Raw genomic sequence first — 17963 nt, 5'->3', positions numbered from 1 at the left:
ACACTTGGTCTTGCAGAGGACCTAGGTTCGACTCCCAGCACCCACATGGTCGTTTACACACACACACACACACACACACACACACACACACACACACACACACAGACACGCGCACCCACGCACAAGCATAACTACAGAGTTAGTCTGGTGGTGGCCAGGCAGTGCAGCTCCATGACAGATCCCGCGTAGGCACGCTTCTCCCACTGCGCGCTTGCCACTATGTCCAAGGGGAAGATTAGCGCGGATGGAGCTGTGAAAGGGGAGCCCAAGCGCCACTCCACGAGGCTATAGGCCAAGCCTGCCCTGCCAAGTAGAAGCCAAAAAGGGCCGCAGGAAAGGATGAAGCAGCAGACAAAATAGTGCAGATAAAAGGGAAGAGGGGAACGAAGGGCAAGCAGGCTGAAGTGGCTGACTAGCAAACAACAGATCTGCCTGCAGAAAATGGAGAGAAAACCAGAGTCCAGCCTCTGAAGAAGAGAAAGAAGCCAAGTCCGACTAAGCATCCATCATGTCTGTCAGTGGTCCCTGCCTCCCTTTCTTGTACAATCTAGAGGAATATTTTTATCAACTATTTTGTAAATGCGAGTTTTTTAATAGCTCTAGAAACATTTCTAAGAGGTGAGAGAATCCCACCTCATCCATTTTTTAAGTGTAAATGGCTTTTTAAAGAGGTTAAATCATTTGCTGGTTGTTTATTTTTTGGCACAACCAGAAAATAGCAGGATACTGAATCAGGAGAGGCTGTGACTGTCTGGGGGTCACAACATTCCGTAGAAGGGGCTAGTTTTATATCCTACACTACAAAGCATGCTAAATGGCAGTTTGAAGTCTCAGTTGTGCATTGGTGTCTGGAATATTTCCAGTTATATCTGGCCCCGTGTTTCTAGTAGAAGCATTTCGTAAGAAAGCCAGACTTTGGTCCTTGTCCTGTCAGAACTGTGATGTCTGTGCTCATGGCAGTCCATTTTCCTAACAGTTGTGATAATATGCTGAGAAAGAGGGAAATCCTGAGTGTGCTCTGTGTGTGGCATACAAACGTGAACTGGTGGAACTGAGGTCATGAGCACTTGGTGCTATGAGAGGGCTTAGGGAAACTTGTCGGGTTTGAGGCTGGAACATCACTGGAATAAGTTCAAAGAAAAACAGTGTATGGCTCTTCATTTGCCTATATGAACACAGTGTGACTCTTCAGAGTTTGGGTATGTGAACACAATATATGGCTCTTTTGGGGGTATGTGTGATAAGAATTGGAATGTCTATGTAGTCTGCTCCAATAAAATCTGTTGTGAAAGAGTAGAAAAAAATAACAGCCAGGGCTATACAGAGAAACCCTGTCTCAAAAATACAAAAAACAAACAAACAAAAAAAAAAAGTTAAAAAAAAAAAAGCATAACTATAGTTTATGCTGGCAAAACACCCATATGTGTAAAATAAATCCAAGAAAAAAGACCATTTTAAAAAAATAACTAATTATAGCACAAAAAATATTTTTATGTATAGTACAATAAACTCAACATGTATTACATATGGTCCTGGCTATGTAAAATTCTAAATTCTAGTTTATACACAAGAATGTCAAATAGAATATTCATGGTAACATTTTAGTGATCTCTAAATGGTACAATTGGGAAATTTTAACATTTTTCTTTTTAAAAAAGGTTTGTTTTTACTTATTTTTATAACATATTAATGAATTTAGATATAGTAAATTTTTAGTTATTTGTTTATTTTACTTGCATTGGTGTTTTGTCTGCATGTATGTCTGTTGGAAGGTGTGAGATTCTAGTATGTAGGAATATTTTGGCTGCATTTATGTAAGTGCACTGCACATGTGCCTGGAGCAGCCAGGAGAGGGCATTGATCTTCTAGAACTGTAGTTACCAACTGATTTAAGACACACTGTGGGTGCTAAGAACCCAATCCAGGTCCTCTCCAAGAGCAGCCAGCACTCTTAACTGCTGAGCCAACTCTGAAGCTACCTAAAACATTTTTCTTTTTTATGTATCCATATATATAATGTGAATTTTAAAAATTAGAATTCTTTTTTGCAACAAAGAAGTAGCCAATTAAAAAAAAAAAAAAAAAAAAAACTTTGGCCGGGCAGTGGCAGCGCACGCCTTTAATCCCAGCACTTGGGAGGCAGAGGCAGGCGGATTTCTGAGTTTGAGGCCAGCCTGGTCTACACAGTGAGTTCCAGGACAGCCAGGGCTACACAGAGAAACCCTGTATCAAAAAACCAAAAAAAAAAAAAAAAAAAAAAGAAGATTCACTTAAAATATCCTCTTGAATGATTTTTAAATGACATCTCTTTAATTCAGAGGACGTTATAAACTGAGTGTGATGGCTACACTGTCAGCCCCAGAACGGTCAGAGCTGATGCATAAATACTGTTTTGAGTCTGTGGCCAGCAGGCAATCTGTCTCAAAAAGAAAAAAAAATTGTATCAAAATAAATGAGAACTCTTTACATCTGAATTATACCCACAACTGGATATCTTCCTGACAAAGAAGACTAAAATGAAAATGATTTAAAACATTTTAAAACATTATTTACTATAGTCTTTACATTCAAATACGGAGATGTGTGTCAGGCAGTGGTGGTGCAAGCCTTTTATCACAGTATTCTGGAGGCAGAGGCAGACAGACCTTTGAGTTCGAGGCCAGTCTGGTCTACAGAGTGAGTTGCAACCCTGGCTGTTTCAAAACAAAACAAAACAAAACAAAAACATATCTAGAGATGTGCACATTTGAAACATAGTCTGACTAGAATTACAAAGAAGCCTCCTAGGCCACTCAGGGATTCTGAAACACAAAGTATTTCAGCACATGGTGAGAGTTCACCTTGTGCACCTTCAGCATCAGGCGAGATCTCCGCCTCCCAGACCAGGCTCCGCCTCCCAGACCAGGCTCCGCCTCCCAGACCAGGCTCAGCCTCCCAGACCAGGCTCCGCCTCCCAGACCAGGCTCCGCCTCCCAGACCAGGCTCCGCCTCCCAGACCAGGCTCTGGTCTCTGGTTGTGTTTTATTTACAGCTCTCACCTCTTCAAGCTTCTTCTCGATCTCCTTAAAGACAAGATCTGCCTTGAATCCATCCCCTGCAGAACTGGTGGGAGCAGCAGAAACCTGGTGGGTTCTGAAGGAGCTGTGGAAGGATCCATGTCAGTTCTGGGAGTCACAGAGGAACTTGAGTTTTCAACATTTAGGTAACAGTAACTTTCAAAAAGCCCAAGAACAGAGATGTTGCAACTCTTATCTCAAGAAACTCTTATCTCAAGAAACTCTTATCTTACTGAATAAAAATCTTCAGTAAGTATATAAAACAATTACCCAACTCTACCCTACAGCAAATATTAAGTTCTCACTAGGTAAAAGTTCTCACAAGGTAAAGCTACCCTCCTTAAACTTAAAGCCAAGACTATTAACAAGCAAAACCAACCAACCAACCAACCAGGCACACAGTTATCAGAAGAAAAGAAACCAAGTGGCTGCTAGAGAGAGGGGTCATCTATTGTAGATAGTGTTCACAGGGAGAGCCCCTCTAGGGAGGTAATATTTACATTACACCTTCAATTACTAAATGAACCAGCCCCACATAGAGTTTTGGTGGAGAAGCCATGCTAGCCTGAAGGAACCCATGTATAAAGGTAGAAAAGGAAATACAGGAAGACTAAAGGAGGTGCATGGTGCCTAGCTTATGGCACAGGAGAAAGGCCAGCTCTAAGAGACCACAGCAGAAAACAGAATTGAGCCTCCCAGTCAGTGGGGTTGGTTTTCTTTTTGTCAGTTTATTTATTCATTTGTTTGCAGTGCTGTGAATGGAGTCCAGACTCTTGGCATATCAGCCAACACTAGAGTACCCCTGCCTCTTGTGGTTCAGCTTTAAAAGTTCAGGGTATAGCTCATAGGTAGAACATGTGTTTAGCATGCTTAAGGGCCCCGGGTTGGCCCCTCAAAACACACGCACACACACAAATTAAAAACCAACCAGAGTTTCAGTTTTAAATATAATCAAAACATGGGGGCATGATCTAATTATGTCTTAAAAAAACAAATCTACCCATCAGCTAGAAAATGGACCTTAAAGAGCTAGGCCGGGAGAGACAGGGAGTTCAGCTAAGAGACTGCTGCAATCACCCAAGCCAGAGATAATGGCAATCAGAGCTGAATTACAAGGAAGTGCTTGAGGCAGTGGGGCAGGCAAGGCTGGGTGGGCTGCAGCCACTTTCACCTGTGATAGGAGAAAGGCATAGCCTGACACACTGCTTGCTCATTGTTCAAGGAGACAATCACCGATTATGGCATTAGCAACACAGTTCTTAAAGCTCACAAGCACCTCTTCCATTCATAAGCAGTACGATTCTGAGCAAATGACCGACTATCCCACTGTGCAATGGAAGCAGGGCAGAGGACAATGCCAATGGCTTTGTGAAATTACAAGAGCCTGTGCAGAAGCACCTAGCACTGTGGGCACATGGAAAACAGTAATAGCCTCAACTGTTGTGGGCTACAGAAACCCAAGTGCTAGGTCTGAGGAAGCAGTCAACGTTCAGCTGTCTGTTGTTAGAGCATTCTTCTGACAGACCAGCACAGACTGAGAAGCTTAGGATGTCCAGGAGGAAGCACAGCGTTTACTCCCAGGACTGCCCCTTCTCCTCTCCTCTCTCATCCCCCCATATACTCCTTTTCTTCTTCCCTCTCTCTCATTCCCCCATACCCTCTCTCTGTGGGAACTAAACCCAGGCCTAGTACATGCTAAGCACAACCTTACCAAGGAGCTACACTCCATCCTCCTTCAGTCATTCCAAAGCCATCTAAACTGCTATGGTGGCACATGGCTGTAATCCCAGTGCTTGGGAGCGAGTCTGGAGGATTGAGTTCAAGGCCAAGCTTGGCTACATACTGAGTTTCAAGCTAACCTAGGCTACCTAATAAGATCCTGTCTCAGAAAAAGAGAAGCTAGGTATAGTGTTGTATGTATTTAATCCCCGCATTTGGGAGACAGAGGCAGGCAGATCTCTGGCCAGCCTGGTCTACATGGGAATTCCAGGATGGCCAAGAATCATAGTGAGACCCTGTTTAAAAAAGAAAAGAGTAGGAAGAAAGAAAATACCACTTGTTAAATACAAAAGCAACATCAAGTGACAGCTTTGAACACGAAAAGCAATAGGTGTTCAAAGTGATCTGAGAGGTAAGTTTCAGCTAACATCTTATTAAAGCAAGGAGAGGATCTGCCTTCCTAAAGAGTAAGCTGCCAAGATCTCAAGGGCAGAAAGAGCTCGTCTGACAAAAGAAAAAAGTCCAAAGTGAGCAACGCAGTAAATGAGGAGGAAACGGCACGGCATGAAGGTGGAGACCCGGGCAGAAGACACGGGCAATGCGAAGCTAGGAATCTGGGAAGCCAGAGAGACAGCAACAAACAGTACAGTAGAAGAGTAGCTTGTGACACTCCTCCCAACGCTGTGTGGGCGCCTAGAGAGCGTAAAAACAGGTGAAGAGAATGGTAGGAGGCTGCTGCAGTGCTCCAGGTCTGTGTGACGGTTGCCTGGCCTATGGGTGCAGTCTGCTAATGGAAGTGAAGGAAACAGATTCAAAAGAAGAGCAGAATCTACAGCCTTTGTTGCTGGGGCAAGGGACATGGAAAGCGGGTAGAAAGGCTGTTTCAGGAGTTTGGAGGTAGCCAGGAGTGGCAGTGGATGAGGAAGAGTGAAGTAGGAGCACCAGGGACTGGTAATCTGCCTCAACTATCATCAGCTGAAGTCTGTGAGGCCAGGGGCAGGTGGACAGGACAGTCTAGAATTCACAGGGATCCAGGATGGAGATCAAGTGAGGTAACCATGGGCAGAATCAAGTGCTGAAATCCCGGAATGGAGTACATAGAAGACAGCCCTCAGGACAATGGCCTTTGGAATCCATTATTTAGAGGTCTGAGAGTCTGTGAAGATTTACTCAGAAATCAGGCAAGGTGTTGCAGAAGCCTAGAGCAGAGAAGTCTAGGAGATAATCGTTAAGTATATCAAAACGCTACCAAAAGGCCAAGTACCCAGAGGATGTGGTAACACAGTCTTGGTTCTTTTGAGACACCCTTTTATGGAACAGTGAACTGAATCCATCTCTACTGTGATAGCCAGGAAGGTTTGTTTGGGGTGGGATAAAAATGGAATCTTTGAGTAATCTCTTAAAGAAATGGAGCATTCCTTCTGGGTGTAAGCACAAGACAGTCTCATAAATTTCTAAGATCTTCTCCAATATTTTAAGTGTGTTAAGATATGCACCACTATATCTGGTTGTGCTAGCACTTGGGAGGTAGAGGCAGGAGGATTGAAAGTTGAAGATCAGGTACATAGTGAATTCATAGCCATCTTGTATCTCAAAACGTAAAACAAAACCCCACATCACAAAACTTCACCGTCCAAACTACTTTTGACTGCACAGTCAGCGATGATACATGTTTTTAGAATATTGAACAGTTATTCCCACCATGCAGCTCTAAAATTGTCTTCCTCTTATAAACCTGACACTCTGAACCAGATGACGGTTAACAGTTAAGGCACTGGCTGCTCTTCCAGAGCACTCAGGCTCTATTCCCAGAACACACGGTGGCTCACAACTGTCGGTTAACTCCAGTTCCATGGAATCCAATTCACTCTGCAGTCAATACATGACATATGCATAAAATAAATAAATAAGTGAATCTTGAAAAAAAAAAAAAAAAAAACCTGCCTCATGTGGTGGCACATGCCTCTAATCCCTATACTTCAGAGACAGAGGCAGGAGAATCTCTGTGAATTCAAAGCCACCCTAGGCTACAGAAAGTTCCACAGCAGCCAGGGCTGCATGGTGAAACCCTGTCATACATAAATAAATACATACATACATACATACATACATACATTCATTTGGCTTTTAACTTTTAATCACCAGTGTGCCCTTCTCCATGCTAGCCACTTCTTGACTCTATCAGGTAAAATAACTGATCCTGGCAGCCCAGGGGAGTACAAAGTATCCTGACTATGTGGCAGGTCCCAGACATATTTCCAAAGGTCAAGGTTTTCTCTTGTTTGGTAAAGCTCATCATGCTATTGATTAACCAACTTTTCATCTAAATCAGGAAAAAATAAACACAAAAAATACTGTCAATATTTCCTGAACATCCTTCCCTGCAAGTCACTTGATACATGTCCTGTTTAAAAGTAAATAAACTGAGATATCTCTCACACAGAAAATATTTCTGCTGATTTTTGTTTTATTGTTTGCTTTGTTTTGTCTTGCTGTGTTACCCAGGCTAGCTCAAGTGATCTTCCTTCCCCTCAGCCTCCCAAATTCTTGGAATACAGGCACATGCAAACCATTATACCTAGATTCTCATAACTTCAGATACAAAATTTTAGTAGAAATTAAATTGTAATTGGTTTTTACTTGAATTTGGTAAACACAAGTTTATTGACCTAAATCTACCACAGATAATGTTGGAAAGGGCTTAAAGATTAATTTAAAGAACATTCTAGTTTATGTTTGGATTCCCACTAGGTAAGCGGGAAGTTTCACTGTAAGGCCCTCTCAGCTCTGGAGCAATAATGTCACAGACTGGGAGTGAAGAGAGGTCATGAAACAAGAACTAGCTAACACCTAGCTTCTTTAGCTGAGCTGTCTACACACACTGATCACTCTGATACAGTGGTGTATCTTGAAGTATTGTCACAGAGTTTGTACTCCACCGTATGTGGGGTTTTTATACAAAGAAATGTGGCTGGCGAGGCTCTGCTCAGTGCTGGAGCACTTTCCTAGCATACAACCCCCTGGGTTTAATACCCAGCACAACCAAAGCATCTAGTGTGTTCAAGGCACATACCAGGCCTTCAAAAAGTGGTGGTTGAGCTAGCTAGCCATGGCGGCTCATGCCTGTAAATCCACTTGGGGGTCAAAGGCAGGTGGACAAGGCCTTCCTGGACTATACTGCAAAATTCTACCAAAACAAAGAAAATGGAAGGAGGGATCTGGTTGTTAAAGAACTTTTACAACTCAACAGTAACCCAGTTTTTAACATTACTAAAGGCACTGACAGACAGTTCTCCAGTGATGATACACAGATAGTGAATAAGCAGCAGATGAAATGACGTTCAGAAAATGATTAGCTACTGAGGAGATCTGAATCAAATGTAGCCTATATGTAGGCTATAACCAATATAGTTTTTGCAATAGCTATATTACATCAAAGAAGCCAGTCATGAAAGAATAATGCCTTATGACTTCCTTTCTATGAAATATGCAGAGTAGGCAAATCCAGAGACAGGGAGTTTGTGTGCAGCTGCCAAACTACAAGTGGGAAACTACAGACCATAAGTGAAAGCATTTGGGGTATGTGTTTGGGGGGGTTGTACTGAAAATGTTCTAAGATTATCACCTGTTCTGATTAGAGAGGGTTACGAAATGCATGCAAACACTGGGGAGCACAGTTCACAGACAATCAGCAAGTCCCTTTGACCTTAGAGCTGGCAGACGAGCCCATATGACATGACAGATATACAGCCTGGAGAACTGGGTATTACAAAAAACCTCTCCAGGGTATGATGGGAAAAACAACCTGATGCCCCTTGACCGAGCTGTGGGCTGTGTCAAGGGGCATTTCCCATGTTGTACTAAAAAGTCAAGGTCACTTTTCCCAAACTTCTGAGTGATACCAGAATTCAGTAAGACCATTTGAACCACTTAACCAGAGCATGAACCAGAGGCATAGGAAAGAAGGAAGGCGAATGCACTGGGGAAGAAACTGTTCACCCAACAGCTACAGGGTAGGAGGTGCACTCTGGTAGTTTTCTGAACCCTAAAGTGAATACTTTCAGTATTTCTTAAGTGATGAAAGGCTAACAAGACCAAACAGGTAGTGTGATCAAAACTTAGAAGGGTGCTCTTTTGGGTCACCTCTCCCTCTTTGTCTGGAAAACAACCACCTCCGCCCAAAACAACAAAACCCCACAAAACTAAAGTGACACCATCTGCAAATGGTACTTAACTAGTTTCCTAAATTCCTGTTCTAACTGCTAAAAACTGATGGTGAGTATTAGCAACACATAAGTCACATATTACCCCTAGATTTCTATTTTAAAACAAGGATGAATTGATATAATACATGTATGTGTCTCCTGAGAAGGCCTGGGAGTGGCAAGAATGAGCTAGCCAGCAGCCATGTATGATGTCTCAGCATCATTCTCCACTAAAGGAAACCAAGACTCCTTGGAGAAATGACTGGGCTAGGGACGGGCCATGGAAAGGACAAGAGGGGCTGCAGACATGGACCCAGATTTGATTCCGGAACCGTTATCAGGCAGTTTACAAGCACCTATAATTCCAGCTCCAGGGAATCTGGTATCTCCATTCACACACATATGCAAGCCCAAAAGCATGCACACTTAAATACTAAAAATGTAAAAAAGAAAGTTGAAGAGATTGGACTAACTTCTTGAGCCAGAAAAGGGGTAAAGAAAATACTATCCAAACTCATGGAGCACAAGGGTCACCTTGAGAGGGTTCCTACTGGCCAAACCAGGGGCAGTCACAGCACCAAAATAATTGATACTAAAGGACTGTGACCTCCTAGATAAAATAAGGCCTTGTGATTTCATGCAGTGTATATGAATACATTTAAAGACAAGAGAGGAGAGAAAGTTCTTCCTTAGAGCAGAGTATCAGTAATTGCAGAAGGAAAAGTTAGAAAATTATCAATGGGAGTTAAAATTAAAAGAGTGTCCCTGTAATTCGCCTTCTTATGATCTCCCTGGCATTTAAGAAAAGGGCAAACTGCAGAGGCAGCAAACAGAGCAGGGGTTGCAAGGGCAGAGTAAGGACTGCTGAAAACCTACACAAAGAAATAAAGAGCTGGCTGGGCGCATGCTTTTAATCCTAGGACTTGGGAGGCAGAGGCAGGTGGATCTCTTGAGTTCGAGGCCAGCCTGGATCACACAGAGTTCCAGGACAGTCAGTTACATAGTGAGACCCTGTCTCTCCTAGAATCATCCTGGATCTCGACTGTGGTGGTAATTATACACTGCATCATTTGCATGTAAGAACTTGCAGGCATACACTAAAATGGCAAAGCAAGAAACTCACTGCCTCTAATACAAGACTAGCCTGGACTACTATGTGAGACTGTTTCAAAAAAAAAAAAAAAATCTGTGGACAAACTTCCTAATTTTACTCTGAAGAAAACAAAGTATCTATGCCAATCATACGAACTATGTTGGCTTTTCATAGTTTGATTATTTTTTCCCTAAGGGGTTTCATCCACAAGTGTGAACTGCATGGTATTCCAGGGTCATCAGCATAAAATGAATGAATCAGATTTAGAAAGAAACAAGATTAGCCCCCCTAAGGACTACAAAAGGTCATGGGTATTTGAAAGACACTCTTAAGTTTGAGATGCATTTTAATGTTTGAAACAAAAACAAAATTCTGGGCAGAAAAAGAAGAGTGAGACCAGAGAGAGGAAAACCATCCTTAAATTTTGAAAAAGTTAAGACTATAATAGATAGTGGCCCCTATCCTTTGTAGAACAAACTGTATAAATAAATGATTAAGTAATTACCAAGAATTTCGAGAAAAAAAGAGCCCATTCCTGTTTAAAAAAAAAAAAAAAAGCTACAGAGTGGGTAAAGGAGAAAAGGCATAGTCAATCAAACTCAGAATACACCAGACCTCAAAAGAGATCCTGAGGTAGTTCACTGGGAAAGGCTCATCATGAAAGAGAATAATTAAAGCACGAAGAAAAAAAGATTTTGTGTACTAGGAAGGATTCTCCGGTGTATGATAACAGGGGCAAGAAGCCCTTTATAAAGGGAAAAATAGAAAGACTCAAAAGAGGGTATACATAATATCTGGTACAGGAGGTGGTTGGAAACCAAGCACACAGAGGAAAGCTGGGCTTTAGAATAGGAAAAAGAGGAACCCTGAGAGGCTGCCAGGAAGTTGAGGAATCCCAGAGGGCTGGGGCAAGAGGCACCTACAGAGGCAGATTCTTCAAAGACGGGAAGAAAGCAAGACACTGGAATTCGAGGAGCAATGAGGGCTTGGTTCAGAAACACACTTGCCAGGGTCCAATGGCACATGTTTTTGGTGGCTTTCTCTGACAGCAGCCAGAGGCCAAAGGAGAAAGCCAACTGTGAGAAGGCAACCAAAAGGTGCCTTGCCTGCATTCCGAAGGCTTGTGGGCCAGCACCCCTGGCTTCGCTGCCTCTTTCTGAATAAAATTTTCCTAAGGTTGCCTTGGCTTAAAAACTAAGTCTTAACTTTTAAAACCAAGTTAAAGAAGTAATGTCATACTTTCCCCTAAAGGCTTAATCAAATTGTAGTTGTTTTCTTTGGTTGTTTTTTTTTTTTTAATATGCAAGCGTCACTTATTGTAAACCATGAGGTCAAAAGTGATAGAACTTAGAATGTCACTTACCTGGCAGCTTCGGGAAAACCCATCCTGTAGAGGGTGACAACCGCAGCTCCTCCGAGGCCTAAATTGTGCTGCAGAGCCACCTTTGCCCCGGGAACCTGCCTCTTTCCGGCTTCGCCTCTCAGCTGCCAGCAGAGCTCCGCGCACTGAGCCAGACCTGGCGAGTCGAGCACAGAGCGTCCCGGGCCGCGTTAGAGCGTAGACTCCACCCACCCGCCCTAGCGAGCCGCTAGTTGAGACTTCCCGCCAAAGCCATGCTCGCCTCCAGAGCTTAAAGCCCAAGATTCACAGCTAGTTCCCACGCTAAGATAATTAGCATTTAAAAAAGATTCGAGTTCAGGAAATCAAGACTAGCTCTCCTCAACTCATTCTTTTCTGGTGTGTTGAAATGGAAAACACAGCGTCCAGCTGCCCAGGGTGGTGCACACCCAGACAGTGGCAGGCGGATCTCTTAAGAGTTCAAGGCCAGCCTGGTCTACAGTGGGAGTTCCAGGACAGCCAGTGCTACATAGTGAGATTGAGGGGGGGGGGGGGAAGTTTGATGGGAACATTTTGAAAATGAAAAGCAATGAGATCAAACTGAACCAAGAAAGATGTAGGTGATATGAAGTGGAAAACTGGAAAACTGAGGTGAGAGTTGGGGACAATCTATAACACTAAGAATATTTGAAATAGTCATAAGGAATCCTTAAAATTTATTTAAAATACATGTAATAACATATAAGTGTATTGCATACATACATACACATACGTATACATTGTTTCTTTAAGTGAAGTTATACCACTTGGGATAATAGTGCCCGGACCAAGAGCCACAGACTATCTAATAAAAGGCCCTGTGCCAGGCATGAGGAGTCAATCCCATTTTGAGGTTTTAGTCAGGAGAGCTCAAGCTTGATGTCATCCCATAAGTCAAAGGTAAGTGTCTATTGCTAAAGACAGCACACACTTGAACACAGGACTCAACACAGAAGTCAAGCTGGATCTACTCCAAAAGCCTCCTTCCTGAGGACAGCTTTCATAGTACCAGAAGGTGCTATGTTATGTAAGCTGGAAGGGGAGGAGGGGCAGGATCAATAGTCCCAATCAGCTGTGGTGCCTATGAACCACAAACAGGACTAGCACAGCAAGATAACTCTAAAGGTGCAATAGTAACACTTCCGTCCCACCCCACCCCAGTTCACCACCTCGTGCAGACAGAGTTTCCCTGTGTAGCCTTGTCTGTCCTGTAGACCAGGCTGGCCTAGAACTCACAGAGATCTATCTGCCTCCCAAAGTGCTGGGATTAAAGGCCTGCACCACCACTGCCAAATACACACACTCACACCTAATTAAAAATAAGCAGGGTGGGGTTGTGGGGCATGCTTTAACCCCAGCACTCAGGAGGCAGAGGCAGGCAAATCTGAGTTCCAGAACAGCCAGGGGTATACAAAGAAGCCCTATCTTGAATAAACAAACAAGTGAATAAAATAAATAAATAAATAAATAAATAAAATCTTACAAAAGACTTAGATTATATGTGAAGGCATGACAGTCCTGGAAGGCAGACTCTGACAAATGGAAGGTGCCTGCAGTACATTCCTGAGCATCTGTGACAAACTTTCATAGAGAAATGGTTCCATAGAAGAGAGAAATTAATAAAAAAAAACTGCCTGTTAGTTTTTTAAATGAACCGAAGAAAAAACAAAAGAAGAGCACAGCAGCAAGGCAGCGCACACACTACAGCTACCTGGTGTACTCAGTCTGCCCGCCTGGCCCAACCCGTGTTTATCTTTTTCCTGGATGACTTTGGTACCCAGGACCTTCTGTATCCTAAACAAGTACAGTATCCTACTGTAAAGCAACGGTCCCTGGCCCCTGACACACTTTCTTCCTTTCTCCTCCCCAAACACAACATCTAGCTCTTCTATTTTCTACTGTATTATAAGCTTATGAAATCTAAGTGTTCATTGTTGTTGTTTATTGTTGGTTTTTTGAGGCAGGGTTTCTCTCTGTAGCCCTGGCTGTCATGGAACTCATTTTGTAGACCACACTGGCCTCAACTGATTCACAGAGATCCTTCTGCCTCTGCCTCCTGACTGCTGGGATTAAAGGTGTGCATCACCAAGCCCAGCTGAAATTTTGAGTTTTAACTAGAAATAAAATAAAGTTAATTAATTAGTACATTGTTAACTATAACTCCTCTATTGTGAAAACTGCAAGAACTTAAAATAGTCCACTAATCAATAAGACACTACAAGATAATAAAGAAGAAGCACAACCATCTTTACACCACCATCTATCTTTACAGAAATAAACCACAGAATTTTACCACTAAGTTACCTTAGAAACTCCAATACAGAAGTTGTCATTTTTCAGCTAAAGACCTAACAATCAAAGTGATTAATTTCAGTGGGCAGTGGAGCCATAGGAAAATTCTGATCTCAGAAATCCTAGTCCAGTTTTCTCAAGAGAAATTTAGTTCCATGCCATGCTAATGCGGCATCCACCAACACGCATTGTGTTCATCTGAAAGGATCTTACCTGGCGAGTCTAGTAAGATCTCTGTTAGGAAACATCTTGTTAGTGCATTATAGCTAACGGGAAGTCAAATGACTGCAGTTAAAAAGCATTAAAAGCACCAGTCACCATCTGAGTTCAGAGAATACAAGCATACTGAAATTACAGACTTCAGCCACTCATGGTGGCTGGCACCTATAATCCTAGCATTTGGGAGGGGCAGGTAGGGAGACAGCTTCAAGTTTAAGTTCATCCTGAATCATATAGTGAGTTCCAGGCCAAAGTGAGTCAGGACTGTCTCAAACAATTAAAACAAGGGTCAGAAAGATGGTTCAGCAGATAAAGACATGTGCTACCATACTGGATGACCTGAGTTTAAACCCCAGGACTCACATAAAATTGGAAAAAGAGAGCCAGTTCTCTCAAGTTGTCCTATGATCTCCACACGTGTGCCAAGGAACAGGAATGTGCACATATATGTTCACAAAAAAAAAAAAAAAAAAAAAAAAAGATTAGGGCCTAAAGTATAATTCTGACATAAATGCATTGTCACCTGTGGCGCCCAGTGGGTGTCCCTTTGAGATGAGGCCTCCACTAGGGTTTATGACCCACTTTCCTCCATAAGTGTTGTCCCCTCTGTCCACCAGGGCTCCGCCTTGTCCTGTGGAAGACAAAGTTAATATTCACAAATGTTAAAATATCATTGGACAGATGGCATGTTTAAGTCTTCCACATAGCCAAGGATTTCTGATATAAACATTACATAAGAGCTTAATAAAGTGTTACAAATGCTTCTAAGTGTTGAGTAATAATATTGAGAAATAAAGGTTTATCTTTCAAGAATGTTGTGCATGAAATAAGCACTTGGTAATTCCTAATAGCCTTGTGGCTTCCAAATTGCCCCGACTGTAACAGAGAAACAGAAAAGAACTAATATGGCCAAATATTCTGCAACATTTTAACTAAAAATTATAGTTCCGAAAGTTGTAATTTTCCAAAATGCATTTATTTTCTCTCAGGTTTCAGCTGTAATACTATGTGACATATACATTTTTTAATTAAAAAAAAAAATAAAACAAAACAGTATGTTGGCTGTGGTGGTGCATGCCTTTACTCTCAGCACTTGAGAGGCAGAGGCAGGTGGATCTCTGAGTTTGAGGCTAGCCTGGCCTACTGAGCCAGGATAGCCGGAGCTCCACAGAGAAACCCTGTCTTGAAAAGCAAAAATAAAACAAAAGAGCAAGACTATAGGTGAGTTTCTGGTAGAGTGCTTGCCTAGCATGTGCGTGTCCCCGTGTTTGATTCTAGCACAAAAAAAGCAAAATCTACAGAAGGAAAACAAAACAAACAACAACAAAAAATTACTTTCATGAACTTAAGGAGAAAGACTGAAGACAGTGTTGAACCATAATGGTTAAAAAAACCACGTTTCCACAGCCGCAGGAGAGATGGCACAAGAGCACATCTTTCTCACAGCCCAGAGGCTGGCAGAGGTCTTTGAGTTAGAGGCTAACCCAGTGAGAACAGGCTATGTAGTAAGACCCTGTCTTAAATGAACCTCCCCCCCCCCCAAAAAAAAAAACCCTACAAATTTATTTCATGTGCTTCGTGGCCTCCATGCTGCCTGGTAATGATTTGTTCACTGTTTGGGAGTGGTTACAAAATAAACAAAAGTGTGGGAATTATATAAGGCGTTGATCCCGATGCTTTTCTGATTGAATACTAAGATCTGAGAGCCCCAGATGTGATGCTTACTTATGGGCTCAGTGTGGTCCAGATAACAGTATGCTGAGTAGCCACAGCCTTGGAAAGAAGGGAGGGAAAGACTTTGGGAAAGTGGGAACAAGGAGGAGAGCCCTGGAGAAGCCACATGGGGCTCTGGACACAGAGAATCAGTGGACACAGGGAAATGAGTTTGGGGTGCTTAAAAAAGGAGGCACTGTAACTGCAAGAGAGGAGGCACAGAGAAGGAGCTGGAGACCGTAGGTAGAGAGATACAGAGACAACAGTTGGCCTGTGCCTCTCTGTGGGTGAGAAGCTAGTAGGCTTTGAAGACAGAAGTGACACTGGCCAGCTTCCAACACAATCATCTGCTTCTGAAGGAGTCCAGGCAGGTTAGGGGCCGTCTGTGAGATGACCACAGCTAAGAAACCATGCTGGCAGTGACAAAGACTGGCAACATGTGGTATACTCAGAATTTATTTGAAGGCAAAGTAGGAGCCAACAGGATTCAAAGATTTATTTGGTGGGGGCAGTGTGAGAAAGGTGACTTTAAATTGATTCTGCAGAGGCTGAAGGATCACTCAGCAGTTAAGAGCACCTGTTGTTCTTGCAACAATCTGGTTCCCAGAAACAAACTTGGGCAGTTGACAACTCCTGTAACCAAGGGATCCAACAGCCTTTTCTGGCCTTTGTGGGTAGCCCTATGTACGTTTATATATGTACACACATGCGTGTACACACACACACACACACACATACACACACTCGAACACACACAAAACCAACCTATAACACCCTGAAAAGTAGGCAGTTTGCTTCCTGAATCTAGATTTCAGGAAAGCACTCAGAGCAACCTGAAAGTCATCATCACACGATATTTAGCTGGGCTCTAGCAGCATGTTCCCAGCATGGCGTAAGGGGTGGTTCTGATGCTTTGTTATGGAATCTGTGTTTACTGACGATGAAGGTCCTCACCACCAACTGGTTTTTGATCTATCAATAAAGATGTCAGTGGTTGGACAGAAAGAAAGAGGTGGGACTTTCAGGTTCCCACAAGCTAGGAGAGAGAAAGAGAATGAAGTTGGGAACCCCAAGGGCTTTTTCCAGTCCCACACCCTACCTACAGCTTCCCCCTCCCACCAGGGGTCATGGCTATGCCAAGTTCTTTTCTCTACCCACAGGAACATTCTTGAGTAAAAAATTCTCAGAATGCACTGACTGAAAGTCACCTGACCCTTAGTAAAGTCCCAGGTAGAGTTCCCAGGTAGTGTATCATGCTTGCTAGCCAATATAGCCAATAGATTTAAAGGTCAATATGTGGGGAGCAGAATTCAAGATGGCGCCTGGCTAGGTGCCAGATGCCCCTGGCGTGTTGGTTCACCATTTTAGGAAGCCTGGGTGGCACGTAGGCTAGGCTTTACTGTGCATGCATTCTGCTTGTTCATTGTTACGTAAGATCGGGCCATGTGATGTATGTGCTCAGCACCAATCGAGAATGACTTCATGGCAGGTTCTGATTGGAGAGGACACAGAGATTTAAGGGCTGGGAGCTAGAGCTGGGGAGGGGGGGCTTTCGAGATAATTCAAGGTTCCTGAATAAACCGTGTTGGGAAGGAGATCCCGTGTCCGTTGTCTTCTGTCTGCTGGTCGGTTCAGGAGACGACATCAATATGCTTAGCCAATAAGTTTAAACTGTAACCTTGCTGATGTAACCTGTGCCCCTAAAAAGTATAAAAACTGCTGTAATACCCATTTGGGTCACCTTCTAGTCACTCGTCTTGAGGGACTAATTGAAGGTCGACCCCAAAGCTCCAGAAAATAAACCTCTTGCTTTTGTATCTATCTGTGCCTCAGTGTCTCACTCAGGAGCGGATCAAAGAAAGTACCACAGACCAAGGGTCTGGATCTTACAGAGGTACTTGGGGGAGAGAGATGAGACAGACTTGGAGCTACAGGGGAGAGCTTACAAAATGTAGGTGGAAGGGGAAAGCGACTCGGAAAAGTCTTGGGAGAGAAGACCAATGGGCTTCACAGAAGGTAAATGAGCAACTAAACTGAGGCAGATTAGAGGTGTTGAGCTAGGAGTGAAGGAAAGGGCTCTCTAGCTGCAGAAGGCTTAGAAGAGCCCAGCCACAGAGCCAATAAGCCAGTTTTAAAATGAGCTAATATGTGTGTGTCTTTTATCCACAGATCTGAGATAGCTCCTGGGCGGGTGAGTGGCTGTGACCAGCTGGGAACACAAAGTGGTGTAGACAAAACTACAAGCTACACAATGTGCTCCTTTCCCACAATGCTCCTCTCCTATGATC

The 17963-nt window shown here is 43.1% G+C and overlaps 1 protein-coding gene and 1 pseudogene across 5 annotated transcripts in view; one reads left to right on the top strand and one right to left on the bottom strand.

Annotated features, from left to right (window-relative positions):
* Scp2 (sterol carrier protein 2) overlaps window positions 1–17963 on the bottom strand; it is a 91919-nt gene that overhangs the window by 16122 nt on the left and 57834 nt on the right. For 3 of the 5 annotated variants that reach the window (XM_076934504.1, XM_034503018.2, XM_076934505.1), the window contains exons 11-13: window positions 14486–14593; window positions 11437–11590; window positions 3039–3141 (exon numbers count right to left, since the gene is read on the bottom strand). In XM_076934504.1, coding sequence (XP_076790619.1) covers window positions 3039–3141; window positions 11437–11590; window positions 14486–14593 — 365 coding nt within the window. The remainder of the gene's footprint in view (window positions 1–3038; window positions 3142–11436; window positions 11591–14485; window positions 14594–17963) is intronic. The other 2 variants (XR_013110527.1, XR_013110528.1) reach the window with 1 other exon arrangement.
* On the top strand, window positions 220–523 carry LOC117708983 (non-histone chromosomal protein HMG-14 pseudogene; annotated as a pseudogene).

This window comes from Arvicanthis niloticus, chromosome 5 (assembly GCF_011762505.2).
Source record: "Arvicanthis niloticus isolate mArvNil1 chromosome 5, mArvNil1.pat.X, whole genome shotgun sequence".
Classification (NCBI taxonomy): domain Eukaryota; kingdom Metazoa; phylum Chordata; class Mammalia; order Rodentia; family Muridae; genus Arvicanthis; species Arvicanthis niloticus.
Note: the sequence above shows the minus strand (reverse complement) of the source record. Positions and strands in the feature narration are given on the sequence as shown.